At 49.9% G+C, this 23,548-nt stretch overlaps 1 protein-coding gene across 2 annotated transcripts in view; it reads left to right on the top strand.

Moving 5' to 3' along the window:
- Positions 1 to 23,548, top strand: part of LOC135908308 (microtubule-associated serine/threonine-protein kinase 3-like) — a 122,661-nt gene that overhangs the window by 85,808 nt on the left and 13,305 nt on the right. For both annotated transcript variants that reach the window (XM_065440062.2, XM_065440063.1), the window contains one exon: positions 22,966 to 23,114. In XM_065440062.2, coding sequence (XP_065296134.1) covers positions 22,966 to 23,114 — 149 coding nt within the window. The remainder of the gene's footprint in view (positions 1 to 22,965; positions 23,115 to 23,548) is intronic.

Genomic DNA, 23,548 nt, shown 5'->3' with positions numbered 1-23,548 from the left:
ATTCGACCGCCACACCAACTCTACAAACTATGCCGGAGTTCAATCACTGGCCTCGGAAGACCTGCGCGAGGCTATCAGGGCAGTCGTACGAGAGGAGCTTCAGAAGATCTTCCCGTCGTCGCAGCCTCAAGTGGCCTCGATCGCTGACATCGTCAAAGATGAGGTTCAGCGGTCGCTTGGAGTTCCGGAGGTGCAACCTCAATTGCCGCAACCCCATCCCGAAGCGATGACCTACGCCGCCGTCGTACGCCGTCAAGGTCCTCCTTCGCGACCGCGCCAGGGCCCTGTAACGCCGCAATTCCGTCGACCACCGCCGCCGCCACGGACAGCACGCCCACCCGTCGCCCAGCGGAGCTACCCGAGGAAGACCGACGTTTGGCGCGCTCCTGACCACCGCCCGCTCTGCTACCACTGCGGGGAAGCGGGTCACGTCTACCGACGATGTCCATACCGGGAAATGGGACTGCGAGGTTTCGCCGTCAACGCTCTGCGCCCGCAGCAAGGTGAACGCCCTCGCGATATCGCTGACTACCTCGCGGCTACTCAGTGGAGCTCTCGACAACCGTCGCGTTCACCATCACCAGGCCGCTACCTGTCGCCGCAGCGCCGACCATACACTGGCCCAGCCCGGGGTCGGTCAGCGAGCCCATATCCGGAAAACTAAAAGCAGCAACCGATGGAGGTGCGGTTGCTGTCCGTCGAACTGACGACGATCCTCCGCCGCCGACGAAGACGACGAAGAAACCATTTCGACGACCTAATGATGACACGCCGCCGTCCCGACGAAGTCAGGAAGCCAAGACTACACCAACGAAAAACGGCTTGACGACGCGACGTTCCAGCTTCAGTTCAACGCGACGCAGCCGTGATCCGACGCCAAGACCCAACTGCAACGCCAAACAAAGAACCACCGACCTCGACGTACTTCTCGACGGCCACGCAGTCACCGCCTTAGTCGACACAGGGGCTGATGAGTGGACACATCGCCGCCCAGTTGAAGAAAGTAAGACTACGTGGGAAGGCCCTCAAATTCGGACCGCCGGAGGACACCTCATAACGCCGACTGGAACGTGCACGGCAAGAATTACCATTCACGACCGGACTTACCCTGTCACCTTCGTTATCCACCAACAGTGTTCACGAGACGTCATTCTCGGCATGGACTTCCTCAACCAACACGGCGCAGTCATCGACCTGAAGTCGAAGTCAATAACTCTGTCGGAAGATCATGCGATACCGTCGGAGAGCCCTCGTAATCACCACGCCTTGAGTGTGCTTGAAGATCAAGTGAGCATCCCGCCTCGCTCCAGCATTGTTATTGCGGTCGGCACCGAAACACCCGCTGACGTAGAAGGCGTCATCGAAGGCGACCAACGTCTATTGCTAGACCGTGAAATCTGCGTCGCAAGAGGGATCGCTCGACTTCACGGAGGAAACACGAAAGTGTTGCTGACAAACTTCAGCCAGGAGTTCAAGCACATCAACAAGGGCACGACGATCGCATACATCGAGGAAATACTGGAAAACAGCAATGCGTTTGTCCTCTCGGATTCCGCCGCATCTACCCCGACGATCATGGTTGCCGAACCAGACTACGACATTAATCCAAGTCTCCCCGTGATTAAGCAACAGCAGCTCAGAAGTCTGCTCCGACGATACAAAGGCTGCTTTTCGACGTCATCGAGGATTCGACAAACACCAGTCGCCAAGCATCGCATAATCACCGAGGAGTACGCTCGACCACTTCGCCAGAGCCCTTCCCGAGTTTCGCCGCGAGAACGTGAAGCTATAAGAGAACAAGTCGACGAAATGCTGCGCGACGACATCATCCAGCCGTCGAAAAGCCCGTGGGCATCCCCTGTTGTCCTGGTGAAGAAAAAGGACGGAACCCTACGTTTCTGCGTCGATTATCGCCGTCTGAACAAGATCACGAAGAAGGACGTATACCCTCTCCCACGGATAGACGACGCATTGGATCGGCTCTGCAACGCTAAATACTTCTCCTCGATGGACCTCAAGTCTGGCTATTGGCAAATAGAAGTCGACGAAAGAGATCGTGAAAAGACCGCCTTCATCACCCCAGACGGCCTCTACGAGTTCAAGGTTATGCCATTTGGACTGTGCTCGGCGCCTGCAACGTTCCAGCGCGTGATGGACACGGTTTTAGCAGGATTGAAGTGGCAGACCTGTCTCGTTTACTTGGATGACGTCGTTGTATTCGCCGGAAGTTTTGACGATCACCTTAGGCGGCTTGCCACAGTACTAGAGGCCATCAAGTCATCAGGGCTCACTCTGAAGCCAGAAAAATGCCGCTTCGCTTACGAAGAGCTTCTGTTCCTAGGCCACGTCATCAGTAAATCCGGAGTACGCCCCGACCCCCAGAAAACAGCTGCCATCGCAAAGTTCCCGCAGCCCACCGACAAGAAGGCAGTGCGTAGATTCCTTGGCATGTGTGCCTACTACAGGCGATTTGTCAAGGACTTTTCACGTATCGCAGAGCCGCTGACACAGCTAACTAAATGTGACGTCGAGTTCAAGTGGGAAACACCGCAGGCCGACGCATTTCAAGAACTCAAACGACGCATGCAGTCGCCGCCCGTACTTGCGCACTTCGACGAGCAGGCCGATACCGAAATACACACTGACGCCAGTAGCCTAGGCCTCGGTGCCGTCCTAGTCCAGAGAAAAGATAGACATGAACACGTGATAGCTTACGCTAGCCGATCGTTGTCAAAAGCGGAAGGCAATTATTCTACAACCGAAAAGGAATGCCTCGCCATCGTTTGGGCCACAGCGAAATTTCGGCCTTACCTATATGGCAGGCCATTCAAGGTGGTCAGCGATCATCACGCGTTGTGTTGGCTAGCTAACTTAAAAGACCCTTCAGGACGGCTGGCACGGTGGAGCCTCAGGCTACAAGAATACGACATCACTGTAACCTACAAGTCCGGACGAAAACACTCAGATGCCGATTGCCTATCCCGCGCCCCCATTGACCCGCCACCGCAAGATAACGAGGATGACGACGCCTTCCTTGGAATAATAAGCGGGGAAGACTTCGCCGAACAGCAACGCGGAGACCCGGAGCTAAAAGCCCTAGTCGAGTATTCGGAAGGGAACACCGACGTTGTCCCAAGGGCGTTTAAGCGTGGATTATCTTCGTTCACGCTTCAAAACAACCTACTCGTGAAGAAGAACTTCTCACCAGTCCGCGCCAACTACCTTCTTGTTGTTCCGTCGGCGCTACGTCCAGAAGTACTGCACGCCCTACATGACGATCCGACCGCTGGGCACCTCGGTTTCTCCCGGACGCTATCGAGGATACAGGAAAGGTATTACTGGCCGCGCCTAACCGCCGATATCGCCCGTTATGTCAAGACATGCCGCGACTGTCAGCGACGCAAGACACCACCGACAAGACCAGCGGGATTACTACAGCCGATCCAGCCTCCTTACCGACCTTTTCATTAGATCGGGATGGACTTGTTGGGACCGTTTCCGACATCAGCTTCCGGAAATAAGTGGATCGTCGTGGCGACGGACTATCTCACCCGCTTCGCTGAAACCAAAGCTCTACCGAAAGGCAGCGCAGCCGAAGTGGCGAAATTTTTCGTCGAGAACATCCTGTTGCGACTTGGTGCTCCAGAAGTCCTCATCACCGACAGAGGAACGGCTTTTACAGCAGAGCTCACCCAAGCCATTCTGCAATACAGCCAGACAAGCCACAGGAGGACAACTGCCTACCACCCGCAGACGAATGGTCTCACAGAGCGCCTCAACAAGACCCTCGCCGACATGCTAGCAATGTACGTCGACGTCGAGCACAAGACGTGGGACGCGGTCCTTCCGTACGTAACCTTTGCATACAACACGGCGGTGCAAGAAACAACACAGATAACGCCGTTTAAGCTGGTTTACGGCAGGAACCCGACGACGACGCTCGACGCCATGCTGACGCACGTAACTGACGAAGAGAATGTTGACGTCGCTAGCTATCTCCAGCGCGCCGAAGAAGCCCGACAACTTGCCCGCCTACGGATCAAAAACCAGCAGCGTACCGACAGCCGACACTACAACCTCCGACGACGCTTCGTCGAGTACCAGCCCGGCGACCGTGTTTGGGTATGGACCCCGATACGCCGACGAGGACTGAGTGAGAAACTACTGCGACGCTATTTCGGACCCTACAAGGCCATCCGACGTATTGGCGCTCTGGACTATGAGGTCGTGCCAGATGGCAATTCGCATTCACAGCGGCGCCGCGCACGATCTGAAGTGGTCCACGTGGTGCGCCTTAAACCGTTTTACGGACGCTGACGAACTTCGTTATTTTTGTTATTTTCTTTGCTACGAGTGCTTTTGTTTATTACTTTCGTTTTTTTGCATCGTCGGGTCGATGCTTTTAAGAGGGGGGTAATGACACGTGTACTTATCTTTACCGGGTGACACGTTTTGCCGCCTAGCAAATGTTATCGCACAGCGCGGGACGCGCCTGCACTTATCTGAAGTTTCTGGAAAATTGTCGATGCTTCTATCCGCTGCCTGTTGTCACCAAACCTTGGGTTATCTGATTTCATCGCTTGATGGTGTAGAACTTTGCAGAAGGCATGCGGGTCCCAACCATTAGTCTGGAACATTCGACGACTGCCGTATAAAAGCAGACGCGCTTGACCCGCTGAGCAGATTTTCGACGATCGCCGAGCGTGTTCGCCGCTATCGTTGCGCTATAAGTGTAGCCTGTTTTGTGGGTACAGGTTCGCCCAATAAAGGTTAGTTTTCTTGTTCACAGTATTGTTACTGTGTTCTTTGACGTCACGACCACGTGACAATATATAGTCATGGAGGCGAGATGTCTGCGAAGAATATGTTATATGTTTACAGGATATTTGCGCTATATACATACCAACTCGCCCAAACTGCCACGCTTTTACGAAGAAAGCTAGGGCAAGAGAAGATGTCTGATCCGGCCCACGTGCAAGCGTCGTCTTCATCGCTCTTCCAAGCCTTGGGTTCATCCATCAGGGGCGTAGCAGGACTCCTGCTTTTTATATGTCCTCTCTGTTGCGACTATAATTTCGGTGCAATTACTCATAATACAGGACCAGTGGCAGCTGCTCCTGCGTAACACATTGGAGCAAATGACAGCGGCATTGAGATTTTAACGCGATAGCGTTAAGGAGCTCGTGTCGCAGAAAATCCGGTGTCGTCGGCGTCGGTGTCGGCGTTTGCGGCGTTGACCGTGAGCGATAAATCACGGCAGGCGCTTCATAAATAAAAAGCAACTTCCAAGATTGGCCCGGTGGGAATCGAACCAGGGTCTCCGGAGTGTGAGACGGAGACGCTACCACTCAGCCACGAGTTCGATGCTTCCAAGCGGTGCAAACGCGCCTCTAGTGAATGCGGTGTTGCCTTCGAAACGAGCCGTGGCAAGTTATACTGCGGTGTATATCGGTAATTATGAACATGTAACGTATAGAAGTCACAATTACACGAGTTGCGAAGTGCGTTTCCGCTGCATTTCTTCTGCGCTTTCCGCACACGCAGAGCCATCTTGCGGCAAACACAGAAGACCCCCTCCTCTCAATGTACGGCGCTGCCCCGACAGGAGGCGCGCCGCGCGCGCATTGGGACCGCTGCCAGGCGCGTCGCGGGACTCCCTCTCCCCTGACGACGCTTCGCCGTGCTCCCGGTTTAGATTACTATCTATCTCTCTGCCCGTGCCGATCACGACGTTTGGCTGGCGTAGATCGTTTCCCCTCCGAGACACCGAGTTCTTTGGTTCGTTCCGTTCGCTCAGGCGCACGTTTCGTTGCCGCGCCGAACGCTGCGATGCTCGACGCTCACCGCGTGATAGGTGGGCGCTAAGTCCGATGCGGGGCGCATCGTAAGTGATCGCTGTGCCGTAGCGCATTGTCTTATACCCCTTGGCGGGTCGACGGGAACGCTGTCGCGTCCCACTCTTGAAGGCGAAGCTTAAGCGTCCTCCAATTTTTTCACTGGCCGTTGCGGGTGTGCAAGAATGTAAACAAGGTTCTTGAATGACAAGGTTTCATTAACATATTTGTCCTCAACTTGTTCATTTCATGGCCTTTACATTTTGATATCAGCGGCATGCATTGCTTTGCTGGTTTTGAACTGATATAGTTCTAAAGTTCGTGTGATATTTTCTTTACTTATTGAATAGACAAATACATGGAAGCATTGATATCAGTTACTTTGGGCACAATTTTTGTCACATAAGAGTATATTCTTTTATAAAAAAAAACTAATTATTTTACTTGTTTTGACAGTGCGTAGCGTTCAAGAATTCATTTGCAGCATCTTTGGCAATGGCAATGCAGGTATTATTCGTGTATTTGATCTCTCGACAAATTGTTTAAGAGGAAGCTTTAACTCGGGCCCAACTCCGAGGCGATCTATTCAGATACATGTAAAATGCAGAACCGCTTTTCTGAGAAAACCCCTGGATTGCTTTTCATGAAATAATTTAATATTATTATTATTATTATTATTATTATTATTATTATTATTATTATTATTATTATTATTATTATTAAATATGTTGCATTTAAGAGAGAAAGTTGAATTCTAGTGTCTGTTTAAAACGAAATTTAGATTTAGGGCCTGAATTTTGTATAAAATATTTTGAAAATTTCGAAAGTTTGAAAAAAATAGAAGCTCGATGTTTACAAACTAATAGGTCTGCATCAAGAATAGATATCGCCGTTCTGTGAACGGCATCTACCATAACAGTCGAGGTGGACAAATTTGGCATGTCAGTTTGTATCTTGCGTGAATTGGTTACGTTGTGTACAAGGGCTCTGCAAAAGCCGTATTTCCATACACTAGTTTTTTTTAGATTCATATGTAACATATCAATTTTGTCCGCCGTAGGTGCACTATTAGAGGCAATTCACAAAATTGTGATATCATTCTTTATTGTTGAGTTAGAATGTTAAACCTGATATTTTCGTTTTCAGAAAATTTGCAATTTTTGCACAATTTTCAATAAAGAACTGACAACCTCAATCAAGAATTCGAAGCGAACAGTCCCTAGAATTTAAGCTTTTTTGTTAAATGCAACAAAGCTCGTCGTATTTGGTGCAGTAGTTGCCGAGAAAAACTAATTCTCCTTCTACATGTATTTAGATAGGAGCACCCGAGCTAAAGCTTCCTCTTAAGGAGGAGGCCGAACTGCAACGTGAGCCCCCCCTCCCGAACGAAATTGCTGGCTACGCCACTGTCATTCATGTATGGGTCGCTCCGTAATATCACCCTCTGGCAGCTGAAGCGCCGTCCTGGCGCTTGTTATGAAGCCGAGGAGCTAAAAGGCAACATGGCTTCAGCCGGGAAACATGAACAACATCAATTGGTAGTGAGGTGGTCCGAGAAGAACAGGTATGAGAGAAGAAGCGCCCTGGGGTGCAATCTCGCGACTGACGTTACCGAGTTGACGCAGCACCTTGTAGGGTGCGGTGTAACGTGAGAGGAGCTTCTCTGATATTCCAACGCGGCGACATGGCGACGGACCAGAGAGCCAGGCGTGAAGTGCACACTTTTGTGTCGGCTGTTGTAACGGGACTTCTGGTATTGTTGCGAACCACATAGTAGGTCGTGGGCAAGTTAACGAGCTGCATGGGCTCGATGAGTGACGTCACTGGCGTATTCAGTAGGCGAGTGAGGAGCCAACGGAAGGGGAGCCTTAACTGACAATGCAGGTTGTCGGCCAAACAGTAGATAAAACGGTGAATATCCAGCCGTGTCATTCTGTGACGAATTGTATCCAGTGAAACATACATGGCCAGCATGTCAGCGTTTGGTTCAGGCGCTCGCTCAACCATTCGCCTGTGGATGATAAGCTTTGGTGAGCTTATGTTCAGTGGAGCAGGCACGAAGGATGCCATCTACCACTCTTAAAAGGAAGTACGTTCCGCGATCTGTGAGGAGCTGCCGAGGGGCGCCATCATGTAAATTATGTCGTGGAGGAGAAAGTCAGCGACGTATATAGAACAGCTTTTAGGGGGAATGCCCTGGTGGTTGCGAAGCCCGTGGCGTAGTCTGTCGCGACCACAATCCATCTATCTTCCGATATGGATGTAGGGAAAGCGCCTTGAAGGTCACGGCAGACGCGGAAGATTGGCTCTGCAGGAATATCAAGAGGTTGTAGCTGCCCTGCACGCAGCGATGAAGGGCGCTTGTAGCGTTGGAAGCGTTGACAAACAACGACGTAACGGAGCACAGAACGGTACGTGCCAAGTCAGAAATACTGACGCCAGATGCGGGCGTAAGTACGCGACACACCTACCTGACCGGCAGTTGGTATGTTGTGGAGCTGGTGAAGAACGCTGGATCATAGATGGCGAGATATGACAAGGAGAAGCTCTGGCTCATCTGAGCTGACATTACCGCGACACAAAACATTGTCGAGTAGCTCAAACATGCGAACATAATGGACTCGTGATTGAGAAGTTCGACGGTTATGACGAGCCGTAAGGACGTGTCTCATCACTGTTCGGTAGGGATATCATCCGAAGCAAGAATGGACAGTACGCAGGCGTATCAGTCAGGGTCATTGAGGTAGGGAGCATCGACAGGGTGACAAGCAATCTGCGTCTTGATGCAACCGCCCAGACGTTTAGTGCGCAACAAACGAGTATTCTTGGAGCCGTAGTGCCCAGCGGCCGAGACGTCTAGACCACGATGAGATTCAGCAGAGGGCATAAGGGTTTGTAATCACAGAAAAGGTTCGGCCAAACAAATAAGGTCTAAATTTGGTGACAACCCACACTAAAGCCAGGCACTCGTATTGAGTCATAGAAAAGTTCCGTTCCCGCGATGAAAGAAGGTGACTGGCGTAGGTGATGACGCGTTCCTTGCCGTGCCGTTTTCGGCCACGGACAGCCCCGATTCTATGAGCGCTGGTATCGGTGCCAAGTTCTGGAAGGCACGACGCGTCGAAATGGGCCAGTATTGGTGGCGTAGTGAGTAGACGGATGAGGGCAGAAAACGAAGCTGCTTCTTCGAGTCCCCACACGATAGGAATGTCCTTCTTCAAGAGTTCAGTAAGAGCGCGGGCGATGTCCGCGAAGTTCCGGACAAAGCGACGAAAGTAGGAACACAATCCAACGAAACTCCGAACGTCTTTGGCTGAGCACGACACAGGAAATTGTTGCACTGCTCGCATCTTGTCGGAATCTGGTTGAACACCGGTAGCACTGACAAGGTGACCGAGCATAGTTATCTATCGTCGCCCGGAACGGCACTTGGCAGAGTTCAGCTGAAGATTGGCTCAATGGAAGACGGCAAGAACGGCCAATAAGCGGGCTAGGTTGTCGGGAGAGACAATGACATCGTCTAAATGGCATAGATAGATGAACCACTATCTCCCGCAGCAGAGAGGCCATCACACGTTCGAAAGTTGCTGTGGCGCTACACAGTCCGAACGGCATGACCTTGAATATGTACAGGCCATCTGGCATAATAAAGGTAATTTTTTCGCGGTTCATAGGCTCGAGTGGAATCTGCCAATAGCCGGACTGCAGGTCCATGAATTAAAAATATTGGGCTCCATGAGGGCAGTCGAGGGCGTCATCGATGCGAGGCAAAGGCTAGACGTCTTTATGAGTTACTTTGTTCAAATTCCTATAATCAACGCGTAAATTCCAGCTGCCGTCCTTCTTTTTCACGAGAACAAGGGAGACCCCCGGGCTAGACGAAAGTTTGATAAAATCTTTTGTAGTCATTTTGTCGATTCCCGGCCGCGGTGGCCGCATTTTTATGGCGGCGAAAAACGAAAACATCCGTTTACTTAGATTTAGGTGCACGTTAAAGAAGCTCAGGTGGTCGAAATTTCCGGAGTCCTCCACTACGGCGTGCCTCATAATCAGAAAGTGGTTTTGGTTTGTAAAACCCAATAATTTTTAATTTTGTTGACCTCCTTATGGATGACTTGACGTTCGCGATGGGATACGCGATATGGTCGCCGGCGTGTAGCGTTGGTGTCCCTAGTGTTGATTCGATGAGTCACGACAAATGTTTGACCTAGAAGGCGATCGTCAAAATCAAATATGTCGCGATAGGACGCCAGGACGTGGTAGACATCTTAAGCTTGCGCCTGGGTCAGATCAGGAGCGATCTTGCTAATGTCGTCGAGGGAAGAAGGAGCAAAGTTTGCGAAGCACGAAGGCGGCGAAACATCTGCATCCAAAGCGGCAATCTTGCAGGGATCAAGTACGGAAATAGTGGCAAATGACATGACTTGCGGGATAACCTTAGGCAACAGGCCGACCTTGAGAAGGGGCAGGACCTCGGTATTGTCAGGAATGGAAACAATGGTGTGACCAAGGGCGACATCGCGGGCCAACAGAACGTCGATAATTGGATACAAGATGTAGTCGCCATCGGAAATATTGTGTGAAGACGTCGAAGTAACGTATGTAGTAGCTTGAGGCGGCAAGCGAACGTGATGGTGAGAGCATAAGCGTGGTGGTACGTATGTTGGCTGGAATGTCGGGAAGATGGCGCAGTTCAAGCTGAAGAGCACCGTTTGCACAGTCATCTAGAGCAGCATGACTGGACAAAAATCTAAGCCGAGGATTAGGTCATGGGGGCACTTCTCAATGACGGCAAAGTGTAGTGAAGTGGGATGACCAGCACTGAGGACGTGGGCTGCAGCAGAACGGCAGGAGTCCCTCCGTCAGCGACGCGGATGATGCGGAAGGCGGCAAGCGTGAGCACGTTATGAAGGCGACGACGAAGGTCTGCACTCAATACAGAGGTGTGCGCCCCAGTGTTGAGGAGCGTAGAAATAGTGACGCCATAAACATCAACGTCTAACAAGCTTTGTCTCATCGGCATCGTTAGATGAGGATTTCTGGTGGGAATCGCCAATGCAGCGTCACTTCCGGGTGCTGCACTGCTTCGTTTTCCTGATAGGCACGTGCAGGGCTAAAGCCCGGAATACATGGAGCGTTTTTGAGGCGATTTTCGCCTCACGGCGCCGATTTGACGCCCGGCGTCGCGAAAAACGCCCGCCGCCGCCGATCAGGACCGGCTAGATTTTGACGCGGCGCGCACGCGTCTGACGCTACCGGAAGTGCGTATCGGAGTCACTTCCTTCTGCTTTCGGCGGGAGCGGCCAGCCGTCTCACCGTTCCTTGCCGTCTCTTGAACACTTCGCGCGCGTGCGCTGGTCAGCACCATGGCTACGTCGGCGAAAGCATCACGCGTGGAGTTTAACGACAAACTACAGACATATTAGTGGGGTATTTATTGCATAATTTATTACTTAGAACACAAGCAAACAACATATAAGCATTGTTCGTTCATTTAATGGTAGCCAAAACATTTTTGCCTTGTCTGGCCACACTGCGGCGGCGTTCGCCGCTCGTACGCCTCATGTAGCCTGGCCGGCGTCCCGCCAGCGCGTTTGTTTTTTGGCGCGCGATAATCGCAGGAGAAAAACGCCCCATGTAGCCCCCGCTTAAAAGGGGACGATGGGTGGTGAGTTTGCGATGAGCGAGACGACGGGCTACCGCCTGGGGGCGAGCGCGACTGGTGACTATGCGGCGATGGGGAGCGATTATTTATCCTTGTGGCGTTGGGGAAAAAGGACTGGGTTGAAGGTGCGAGGCGGTTGCTGTCCGGACGGCGGGGACCAGCGGGTGGCGCAGTAACGGGCGGCGTGGCCGATATGCTGACAATGTAAAGCATATCGGTCAATCATCAGGGGTCTCCAGCAGCAGGGTCGCGAGATCGCGTAGCGAATCGCTGCTCACAAACGGATGAAGGTGGACGCCATGAAGTTTGTGTTGGGCTGGACACGGTGCACACCGAGTGAATGCCCATGTGGGCAAACTCCTGCCGGACAATGGCTTGGACGAATGGAGTCGCAATCGAGCTCGAATCACCGGCGTCAACTGGGGCAGGGGTAATGACCTCAAGTTCGTGGCGTACAATCCGTGTTAGCTGATCTGGTGGCACTGACGGCTGTGCTACCATGTGGTAATCGCAAGAGGACGTTCCCGCATTGCTGGGAAGCCGTGCAAACGCGTGGTCAATGCGCCGGCTTTTAGCGTGCTCAAAGCGCCCACAGTTCTTTATAATAGCTTCGAATATAGAGAAATTTTTTGCAGTTTGAAAGGTTGAAGGCGTCGTCGGCAATCCCTTTCAAGATCATTTTATCATTCATTTTACCGATATATATTTTTACCTATATACCTACTTGTATACCTTTTTACCTAAATATAGCTATTTATATTCACTTTACCAATCATCTTAAAAATGCTTGATTTCAGCGATAAGCTAGTGATGCTTAAAAACGCTTATAAGCTGAAAGTTCCGGCATGAAACCTTCCGAAGATTTTTCGTCGAGAGTGCGCGCATTACGCAAATAGCTATGGGACGCTTTCGCTGAGCAGAGGAATGACGGCTTGGTTATTAAAATGAGGTTCGATCATTTATTTATATATAACGTTCGTTACAACTGGGACGGTGCCTCAAATAGTTTAGTAATAGCTCCTGGCTTTGATTCAAGCGCAAGATTTCCAAATGTATCATCATGACTAGGTTGACAATCTCGTCACTCTGCCACAGATCTTGCACTTTTGAATGTTAATGCCAGAAGTACGACTAACAAAGTTCCACAGTTTCTATCACTAGTGTCTTCATCTTCTCCTCATGTTATATGCATCACCGAAACATGGCTTCGTGAAGATATTCATGACTCAGAATTCATGCCTCCTGGTTACATTGCTGTCCGGTATGACCGTCAGAATAAGAAAGGCAGCGATGTGGCCTTGCTTTTACGTTCAGATTTTAACTTTGAGGTTCTACGAGGTCCTCCCATTATAGAATCGGTTTTCTGCAAGTTACTAGTGCATAACCAGAACTTAACAATTTGTGGTCTTTATCGCCCCCATGATAGCCTTAGTGACGTGTTCGATAATATTTCGGATTTTATCCACGACCATGACCATTTTCTACATACATAGCCTCAACAGTTCTAACTTAATTGTTCTTGGGGACTTGAACGTTCCCGGTATTCACCGGCCTTTCCTTACATATTCTGCCACTAGTGCATCTATTTGTATAGACTTTATTTCGTTTTCTTTGGCCCATAACTTGATACAATCAGTTGATAAGAATACGTGGAAGAACTCGCTACTTGACTTAGTATATATCAATGACAGTCTTGCTCATTTGGGTTTTTAGAATGACATCCTGGAAGGAGTCTCGGATCATAACGCAGTTCTCAATACACATTAACTGTCCTATGCCACATGAACGCTTTAGCTATTCTACATTTGATAATTTTAACAAGGCTGACGATAAGTCTATAACTGATACTCTGTCACATAACTTTGACCATTTACTGTCACTCAGTACCATATGTCATGTTGATAATGTTGTTGATTGTTTCGAGTCGTAAGTGAAATCTTGCATCAATAATTGCGTTCCATTAAAACCAAAAAAGATGAATAATAAACTTCCTTGGATTAACTACGATGTCTTGCACCTGTCACGCCGTGTAGGCAGACTACGTAAATCAAAGCATTTTAATCCTGCGCTTCGCATTCCCTTTGAAAAAGCCAAGGAGGAACTTCGCACTCGTACTAAAAATGCTAAAAACTTCTATTTTTGAGTATAACTCCCTATACTACTTAAATCAAAACGTCGCAGGTTCTAGACATCAGCTTTGCCTAGTGCAACGTGCAGTAGCTCTTTCAAGATTAACGACTCTATTACCCCACCGTAGTTTCGAATGCAATCTATGCAAACGTGTGGATGCTTCTATGCCCGAAAATGACAAGCTGAAGCACATTTTGATGGCCATTGCCGATGACATTTTCCAAATATTGATCGCCAAGAGTCCGCGCACCGTAGCAGAGCTCATAAACTTGTGCCAAAGCTATGACGAGTTGAGGCAGCGCGAGTTGACCAGGCGCCCCTCAGTGGCTGAAGAGGCCCTCTCTTCCATGACAGCCTTCTCTGATTGCTCCCCCTTGCTCTCAGAAATCCAAGCTTTCGTGCGGGAGGAAGTTGCTTGTCAGCTTTCTCTACTACCCTTCACTGAGCTACCCCAACAGCAGCCGCTGCTGCAACAACCTCCTACACAGCTCGCCCCTACGCTCCGGCGGGTTATTGAAGGCCAAGTTGCTGAGGTTCAACCAATGCAGCATCAGCAGTACCCTGTCGTCGCGGCACTTACTTACCCATCCGTCGCCGCGCAGCCTCCTCGTCAACCACTCGTTGCGCTACATCCTCGGCCGCTAGCACCCGTTCATCATCTCGTTCATCGACCTGCTACTGCCTTTGCTAATCCTTGGCGCACGCAAGACAACAGGCCCATATGTTATGCCTGCGGTATCCCCGGCCATGTTGCACGACTCTGCCGCAGTCGCGTGCTGCACTCTGATGGGTTCGTGCAGTCGCCTCCCTACGCCGACGTGCAGCCTTTCCATGACACTTCTTTAGTCGGCAGTCGAACAGGCCACCAGCTGAGCGACCGGTCCTTACACGTCGTTCGCCTTCCCCGCGTCGCCACTCGTTACCCCCCATGCGTCGGCGCCCTTCACCCACGCAAGAGGAAAACTAAGCGCCGCAGTTCAGGAGGCAGGAACTGCATCGTCATCGATCTGTACAAGTCCTCCATTGTCGCCTTCGAACGTTGTCGACCTTGCTGTCGACGGCGTCCCTGCCATTGCGCTAATTGATACTGGAGCAGCCATGTCTGTCCTAAACGAACGCCTCTCTCACGCTTTACGAAAAGTTACGACGCCACTTTCTGGGTTTTCTCTTCGCACAGCAAGCGCCCAGCCAGTTCAGTCTTCAGCAGCATGCACAGCTAGAGTTGTTATTCAGGGCGTTCTGCATATTGTGGACTTTGTGGTTTTGCAGTCCTGTTCTCACGACGTGATACTTGGGTGGGACTCTCTTTCACGAAATAACGCCGTCATCAATTGTGCAACGTGCTGAAGTCAAATTATCGCCTCTGTGTGATGTGCCCCTCGTCGGCGCCACTTCTCTTCCCGCTAAGCTAGTTCTTCGGGAAGACATCGCCATACTGCCGTAATCGTCTGCCGTTGTTCCCGTCTTCTGTGGCGCTGTCTTTGAAGGCGCTGTCCGCTTCACTCCTTCGAAACTCTTCATAACCCGCAAAGACGTTCCCCTCCCTTCCGCCACGCTTGACATTTCGGCCCGTTTCAGCGCCATCATTGTCTACAATCCACTTCCTACAGCCCTGACGCCTCTTTGGGGAGAAGCACTTGGCCATGCTCAGCCTCTTGATGACTTGTTTATTACCGACGTGCCCGATTCTTCGTATGCAGAGCTCACTGACTTCTGTGCATTTTCCACTTATGCTCCGCCATCACCTAACTTATTCACACCTTTTATTGCCGATGACCTTACTTCCGACCAGCGCTCCCAGCTTCTTCACCTGCTTGCCCAGTGCCGCTCTTTTTTTGATGTCGCTCAACCTACTCTGGGTCGCTCGTCAACCGTCAGCCACCACATCGACACTGGCTCCAACGCGCCATTGCGGCAGTGCCCGTACCGTGTATCCGCCAAGGAGGGTCAGGTGATCAGTGAGCATGTGGACGACATGTTTCAGCGTGGCGTCATTCAACCTTCCAATAGCCCGTGGGCATCACCGGTCGTTCTCGTCACAAAAAAAGATGGTTTCACTCGGTTCTACGTCGATTATCGCCGTCTTAATAAGATAACGCGAAAAGACGTCTACCCTCTACCGCGCATTGACGACGCTCTGGGCAGCTTGCAAGGCGCTGAATTCTTGTCTTCGTTGGATTTACGCTCGGGCTACTGGCAGGTCCCGATGTCAGCAGTTGATCGCCCTAAAACTGCATTCATTACTCCGGATGATTTATACGAATTTATTGTGATGCCATTTTGCCTATGCAATGCGCCTGCTACATTTGAACGAATTATGGACAATATCTTGCACGGCCTAACATGGAGGACGTGTTTGTGCTACCTCGACGACATCGTTGTGTTCGCCCCTGATTTCAGCACGTATCTTCTTCGCCTTAGGCAAGTGTTGACGTCCTTGACCAACGCAGGCCTGCAAGTGAACCTGAAAAAGTGCCAGGTCGCCGCGCGCAAGTTCATGATTCTAGGTCACATCGTATCACAAGATGGCATTTGCCCCGACCCATCAAAACTTCGCGCTGTGGCAGAGTTTCCGAGACTTAGGACACTCAAAGAACTCCGTGCCTTTATCGGCCTCTGTTCTTACTTCAGACGCTTTGTTCGCAACTTTGCCTCGATTATATCACCTCTGACACAACTCTTAAGTGGCGCCAACGACCTATCCTCCTCTTCTCCTGCATGCGACACCGCGTTCGTAACCTTACGCCGTCTCCTGACGTCTCCGCCCATACTGCGACACTACGACCCCAACACCCCAACTGAAGTGCATACCGATGCCAGCGGTATTGGCCTTGGCGCTGTCCTTGCGCAGCGCAAGCCTGGCTACTCCGAGTACGTCATTGCTTACGCCAGTCGTGCGCTGACCAAAGCGGAACGCAATTACAGAGTCACTGAAAAAGAATGCCTGGCCATCGTTTGAGCACTCGGGAAGTTTCGCCCTTATTTATACGGCAGGCCTTTCACTGTGGTTACTGACCATCACGCCCTTTGTTGGTTATCCTCTTTAAAAGACCCGTCTGGACGCCTTGCCCGCTGGGCTCTGCGCATTCAAGAATACGACATACACGTCATATAGCACTCAGGTCGTAAGCACACTGACGCTGACGCTCTGTCCCACTCTCCGCTGCCAGCCGACATGGCCTCCCTCTCCACCATTAAGGCGGTATCCTCGGTCGGCATTGGCACCTTCGCATCAGAACAGCGCAAGGATCCATGGGTGGCCTCTCTTTTAGATCTCTTTTCTGGCTCGCCTCCATCTCCCCATCTCCCGCTCCCTGCATTGCCAGGCTGTCCATTTTGCTGTGTCGGATAACCTCTTGTATCGACGCAACTACCAGCCCGATGGTCGCAAGTGGCTCTGGTTATCCCTAGGACTTTGCGTTCCGACATGTGCGCGTCTTTCCATACTGACCCACAATGTGCACACGGAGGTGTTTTGGAGACGTATGAGCGCCTGCGGCAACGTTACTACTTGCGAGGAATGTTTACTTTTGTCCAAAAGTTTGTCCGCTCGTTCCCGCAATACCAACGCCGCAAATCTCCGCCTCATCCGGTCCACGGCTTATTACAGCCACTTCCGTGCCCTGCTCGTGCCTTCGACCGTGTGGGAATTGACCTGTACGAGCCGCTACCGCTAACTGTAAAACGATGGATTATTGTCGCAGTTGATCACCTCACACGCTATGCCGAAACCGCTGCTCTACCTGCAGCGACCGCCAGTGACTGTGCATCCTTCCTGCTCCATCGTTTCATTCTTCGTCATGGCCCACCTCGGGAGCTGCTGAATGATAGAGACCGTGTGTTTCTGTCGCAGGTGGTTGAAGCTCTGCTTGCTCAATGCCGCATAGTTCACCGGACCACCACGGCGTACCATCCTCAAACTAACGGGCTTACGGAGCGTTTCAATAGCACCCTTGGTGATATGCTCGCCATGTACGTTTCATCGGAGCATACAAACTGGGACATCATCCTCCCATTTGTCACGTACGCATATAATACGGCTACACAAAGTACTGCAAGATTTTCTCCATACTTCCTTCTCTACGGTCGCGATCCTTCCCATACCATCGATACAGTTTTGCCTTATACGCCAGACACGTCAGAGTGTGCTCCCGTTTCAGCCATCGCCCGATACGCCGAGGAATGCCGCCACTTAGCCCGAAAGTTTACTTCCGCCGACCAACAACGACAAAAAGCCAATCGTGATGGCGACACTACGAATTCGAACTTCGCTCCCGCAGGAGCCCTGGACTAAGGGCGCCTCCCGCACAAGCAGAAAGACACCTGCTTGTCCTTTCTTTTTAATAAATGTTGCTCCTCCTCCTCCTCGCTCCCGGCACACCTGTTGTTGTCCGTACCTTCTACCACGCCTGGACTTTCGACAAAACTTCTCTTGCAGTATGATGGACCATACCGCATCGTCAAAAGCATCTCTCCGGTCAACTATGTCATAGAACCGCTCACACTGACATCCGACAAGCGCTGCCGCGGACGGGATGTTCACGTTCGCCGCCTGAAACAATTCTATGACCCGCTCGTCTCCACGTCGTAAGTCGCCAGAATGGCTCCGCTTTTGCACCGGGGGTAATTGTAATGAAGAAGAAGAGCACAAGGACAAGGCCAGCCAGTTCCATGCCTGCAGTGCAACCAGTGGGCCAGCCGCATCGTCAGTGCTTAGCACGAGTGTGAGCCGTTCGGGCAGCCAGCTGTTCCTGCTCTGCGTCACCTGCCTTCTCGGTTACGAACAGGCGCTACCATCTGAACTATTCAGTGCACCCCATTACAATAAGTATATAATCGGATTCCTTAACTCTAAGGATGTTGTAACATGTGCCCAGCATGGCTTCCGTCGTGGTTAAAGTACTGTAACACAATTAGTAGATTTTATCCGTGATATCGCTTCTAATCTAGACATAGGTAATCAAGTGGATGCCATCTTTACTGACTTCTCTAAAAATTTTGACTCCGTGATTCATTCTAAACTATTGGTAAAGTTAAACACTATATTCAATAATCCCTGTCTTGCTTCCTGGATACCCAGTGTTCTTCGCTATCGCTCACAATTTGTCTATTTTAACACAGTGGAATCAACTCCTGTCGACGTTACGTCAAGCGTTCCTCAGGTATCCGTATTAAGCCCTTTATCATTTCTAATATACATCAATGATTTACCTGGTAGCACCTCGATTAGAATCATACTTTTTGCAGATGACTGCGTATTATACAAATCTATTATCTCTATTGATGACCACCACCGTCTTGCCCAATCCCGTAAGTCTTTCTGCGCTTGGGGCAAAACGGGGAAAATGAACATCAACTGTAGTAAAACAGTCGTGATGTCATTTGCCAATAGACAGAGCCCCCTCTTGTTCGATTATTCTGTGGATGACCTTCAACTGAAAAGAGTGCCTCAATATAGATGCTTTGGTGTCAATCTAACAGAACATCTTTCATTGTCTAAACATATTGAGCACGTAAACGGGAAAGCACTAAAAAATGAGGTTATTTGCGCCGCCCTTCAGCTAAGACCACCCGCGATGCTAAACTGCTATTATATAAAACATTAATTCGCCTTGTTCTACAATATACATCTGTCGTTTGGTTCCCCTACAAATAATGTGAAATAAACTCGCTCAATAACGTTCAACAAAAATCTATACGTTTCATTAGCCAGAATTACAGCCGCAGTTTCTCGCCAACACAGGTTCAGCAATCTTTGAACATTGAGCAATTACTTTTCCGTTAACACACTGAAGCCTACAAACTTTTCTATGCAATTAATAACTCCACCTACGGTCTATCTTATTGTAACTATATCACATCTACTAACGCAAGTTGTACCCGTAGCTCCCACGTCTTGAACATAACACCTATTTATGCCCGTACTAACCCATTCAAGTACAGTTTCTTTATCCACGTGCAATAGAGCTTTGAAATTCTCTAATGGGTAACTATATTTCGCTATCACTAAAATATTTTATAGCTACCACTGGTAAGCACTTATCTAACACGTAAAGCGCTTCTTTTTGATCATTCATCTTTTTGCGTATGTGTGTGTTTTTAATGCGTAATGTATAGTAATGAACAATGTTCGCGCTCCTGCTATAGCCCTCTATTGGGCTGCAGTATGTGTAAATAAATAAGTAAACAAAGAAAAAAGATATGTCCAACCTTGTAGTACTCCGGGTTCTCGGCATCGGCCTGTCGGCATAGCGATAACGCGTCTCCTATGTTCGAGGCGTAGGATTCTGCACACGTCTGTGCACGTGACGCGACCATCTTTATCGCACCAACCTGCCGGCCAACGGGTTTCCCAAACAAGTCTCGTAGATATTATTCGCAGGTGCCCCAGCGCCCGATCTCAGCTTCGTGGTTATCGAACCATACTTTCCCAGTGCCTTCGCGGTAGAATATAATATTTGCCAACATCAGGGTAGGGTCCCGCGAGTAGTTGGCATGCTCACGCGTTCGTGCCCCGCCGACCAGTCCTCGGCGTCCGTTTCACCGGAAATGCCGAATGCGCCAAGACCCCACTTCAACGCCCGCGCCATCGCCCGCCAGTTAAACAACGGTGGTGAACCAGCAGGACCGTTGGAGTGGCGTGCGATGATGCAGGCGCGGCGTCTTCCGCCACTGCAGACAGATGTACGACACAACGGCCACTGCGGAGTTCCGTTGCGAGGCGTGACAAATATCCAGCGCCTCCACGAAAGTGTGACGGAGTCAAGATAGGGGCGGAGGATATGTTTAGTAATATTTAGAAAGAAAGCCAGGGGGACAAGGGCAGGTGTCTGACTCGGCCCACGTGCATGCTCTCTCTCTCTCTCTCTCTCTCTCTATATATATATATATATAGAGAGAGAGAGAGAGAGAGAGAGAGCGCACACCCTTTTTCGATAAAAAGTGCATTCGAATTTGCACGTGCGTTTCAATCGTCACTAATTCTACTCAAAATCAAAAGAGAAACTGATTCTTACTAAAAAAAAAAAAAGCTATGTGCAACGTAGCTAGCCACTCTGCCATAGAACGGACGTTGTTTTGTTTTTTTCTGCCTTGGTTTGCGGTCACCATTTTGCAGTTTGCTGTACGCGGGACATTTTAATGCGTTAGATGGAACTGCAGATTATCAGGTCGGTAGACAGCGATAAGGAGGTGTCGTCGGACTCTGATAGCAACTAGTCGCTCAACGGGTAGCTCAACTCTGAAGGGCATCGCACGTATAATGCGAAGACGTGGGTTCGTATTCCACCTGCGGCCAGTTGTGTTTTCATTCAATTTCATTTCAATGAATTTATTATTTATTTAATCCAATCAGGAACTGCATATAATTTCCGCTATGCTGTCCTTTGCTGGCTTCATATCAAATGGGTAATAAAAATCGGGCCCCTCGGTTTCCTTTCTTCTGGTTCATATATATATATATATATATATATATATATATATATATATATATATATATATATATATATATATATATATATATATATATATATATATATATATATATATATATATATATATATACCGGGAGGCCATAAATAATGATACTGCGCTTTTTCTGTGAGACACGTTAGACATGACAGTCCCGGATTGAGCTAAACATGTGCTGCCGGCTTCGCATCCTTCATATCACGGCCTCACTGAGAAAGCGAAGTGAAATAAAACCTAACATTGTTACGTCGTCGCATCGGCCAACCAGATGCAAATTTATTTTCCAGCTACATAGCTTAATTGTAACGTGAAAAAGGTGAGTCCTACGGAATGAAAAACAAAATTCTTATAAACTCTTAACTGAGGCCTGGCAGCTTCGCCTCAGGACGCACTCATCGCGTGCTGTAAGATTCGTCGGACGATCTCGCCGCTGCCACCATTTGTTAGAGTTGTCGGACGATCTACGAGCCGTAGGCCGATCTCACCGCTGCCATTCAGATGTAAGATTTGGCAGTCGTAGCTGCAGGAAGGAGCTTGACTCCTCGCCGGGACTTAGGAGTGCAGGATTTATATACATGTTATTTACAGTTTAACATGAGATACATCGACAGTCTAGCGTGACTCCCAAATGGAGCCCGTAAGACGAGCATACAGCAAACAGCTTACGAGCACACAGCTCACGAGTACATTTCGAGCACGACAACGAGCACACTCTAGCAGCCGACAATCTCTAGCAGCCGACAAAGTAAGCACTCCACTCGACATCATAGTTCGACGTCATTGAAAATGACCCGCCCTTTTGGAGGAGGAGGGCTCACATACACGTGCCGCGCACACACACAGGTGTAATGGTCCGGAGCCGACGTCAGAGGGGCTTCGTAGAACTCTGAGCCGTCCCAGGTAGCGCGCCCGGGTAGCACATTGTCTTGCGTCTTGGTCGGCGCGTGGGAAGGAGCCTTCGTCGACGTTCCCGCGGCAACTCCCCCACTCATAGCAGAACAGGGCGGCGTTGTCGTGTTGCGCACAAAGCCTGCTTCGTCGAACTCGGAGCCGTCCTGGGTGGCACGTCCGGGTAGCACATTGTCTGGTGTCTCGAAAAGCGCATTGGGTGGTTCCGCCAATTACCTCCCCTCGAGAACTCCCCTGAGCTGACCCCTCGCCACGTGGCTGCCGGTTATCCGCTGTTCTCTGAAGTGCGCCACCATCCCGGATGGATCGGAACACGTGCAGCGGGCTAAAATAGCTGCAGACCGAGCCTAACAGTGTTTATTTTCATCCAGCGGCTCTGGCTCGGTGAAACAGCATTTCACTCACTTGCGATACCTCGAAGAGCATGGAGACACCTTTCATTGCCGACCTAATTCTCCAACACCTGGCACTTCCTTCGCATGCAGCCATTTTCTTGCGGAAAAGCCTCCCGGATTTCCTCACTTGTCAATTGTTAGAAAAATGACACTAGTAGCTGTCTGTTCTTAATTCTTGTGAATCGCAAATGAATCGCTGTGTGCCCTATGAAGTGTATGCATCTTATACTCACGTCAGCCAGTTTTGTACATTTTCTACTTACGTTTCTGCGGGCATTTCCTCTCGCGCCAACGAGCTGTCTCGCTCATTGCGTTTGTTCTCGAGAATGTTGCTACCTTGCTGTGCGTGCCGAAAACGTGACCAAGAGTTACCACGCACTAGCAAGTAATGGCTTTTTCTCCTTAGCTCTTTTCACAATGTGTCACTTTTGCGATGAACAAAGAAAACGAATTCACTGATCATGGATTAATTAATACAGATATATATTAATTTGCTTGCCGCATTCTTCTAACTGATGAGGGCAGTCAACTATAGACGTGTGGCTTTCAACTATTCTTTCAGCCGGCGTGTCCGCAGACAAGTCCATCACAGCAAAGGAGAGGATGGACGTCCTTTTGTTCCGGACAAAGAGTCTCGGCAAGTACTGGAGCTTTGGCGTCAACATTATCGAGGTGGATGGGGAGAACCACAGGAGGTTCTTCATGGTCGAGGTAAGTGCTCGTCTCGTCGTTTCCAAACGGATAAGATTGCTGGGTGGAATAATAAAAAAAGTAGTATAAGGCGCTCTTCTCCGTGAGGTCCTCGGCAAGTCGTGTACGCGATGCCCACGGGGAAGAAAGTGCTTGAGTTTAATTGTGGGGATGGCAATTGGTGTTTGAGAAAAAAAAACAAGAAACATCCTTATAAGGTTTGCCTGCCACTAAGTGCGTAGCCTTCTGAGAAGTGCATGTCCACGTGGTGCGAAGCACATCGGGCAGAGAAGGCGTGGCATACTGGAATATGCGTCCGACAAAACAGAGTAGACAAGTGCTTCGATGTAGAAAAGAAATTGTGCCGAACGCAGTGCAGCGCTTGCAAAATGTTTGGTCGATTTCGGGCATTGGTAAAACAGGTCCCTCAGGCGGTTGAAAGGTGTGCAAACTTC

This window comes from Dermacentor albipictus, chromosome 6 (assembly GCF_038994185.2).
Source record: "Dermacentor albipictus isolate Rhodes 1998 colony chromosome 6, USDA_Dalb.pri_finalv2, whole genome shotgun sequence".
NCBI lineage: Eukaryota > Metazoa > Arthropoda > Arachnida > Ixodida > Ixodidae > Dermacentor > Dermacentor albipictus.
Note: the sequence above shows the minus strand (reverse complement) of the source record. Positions and strands in the feature narration are given on the sequence as shown.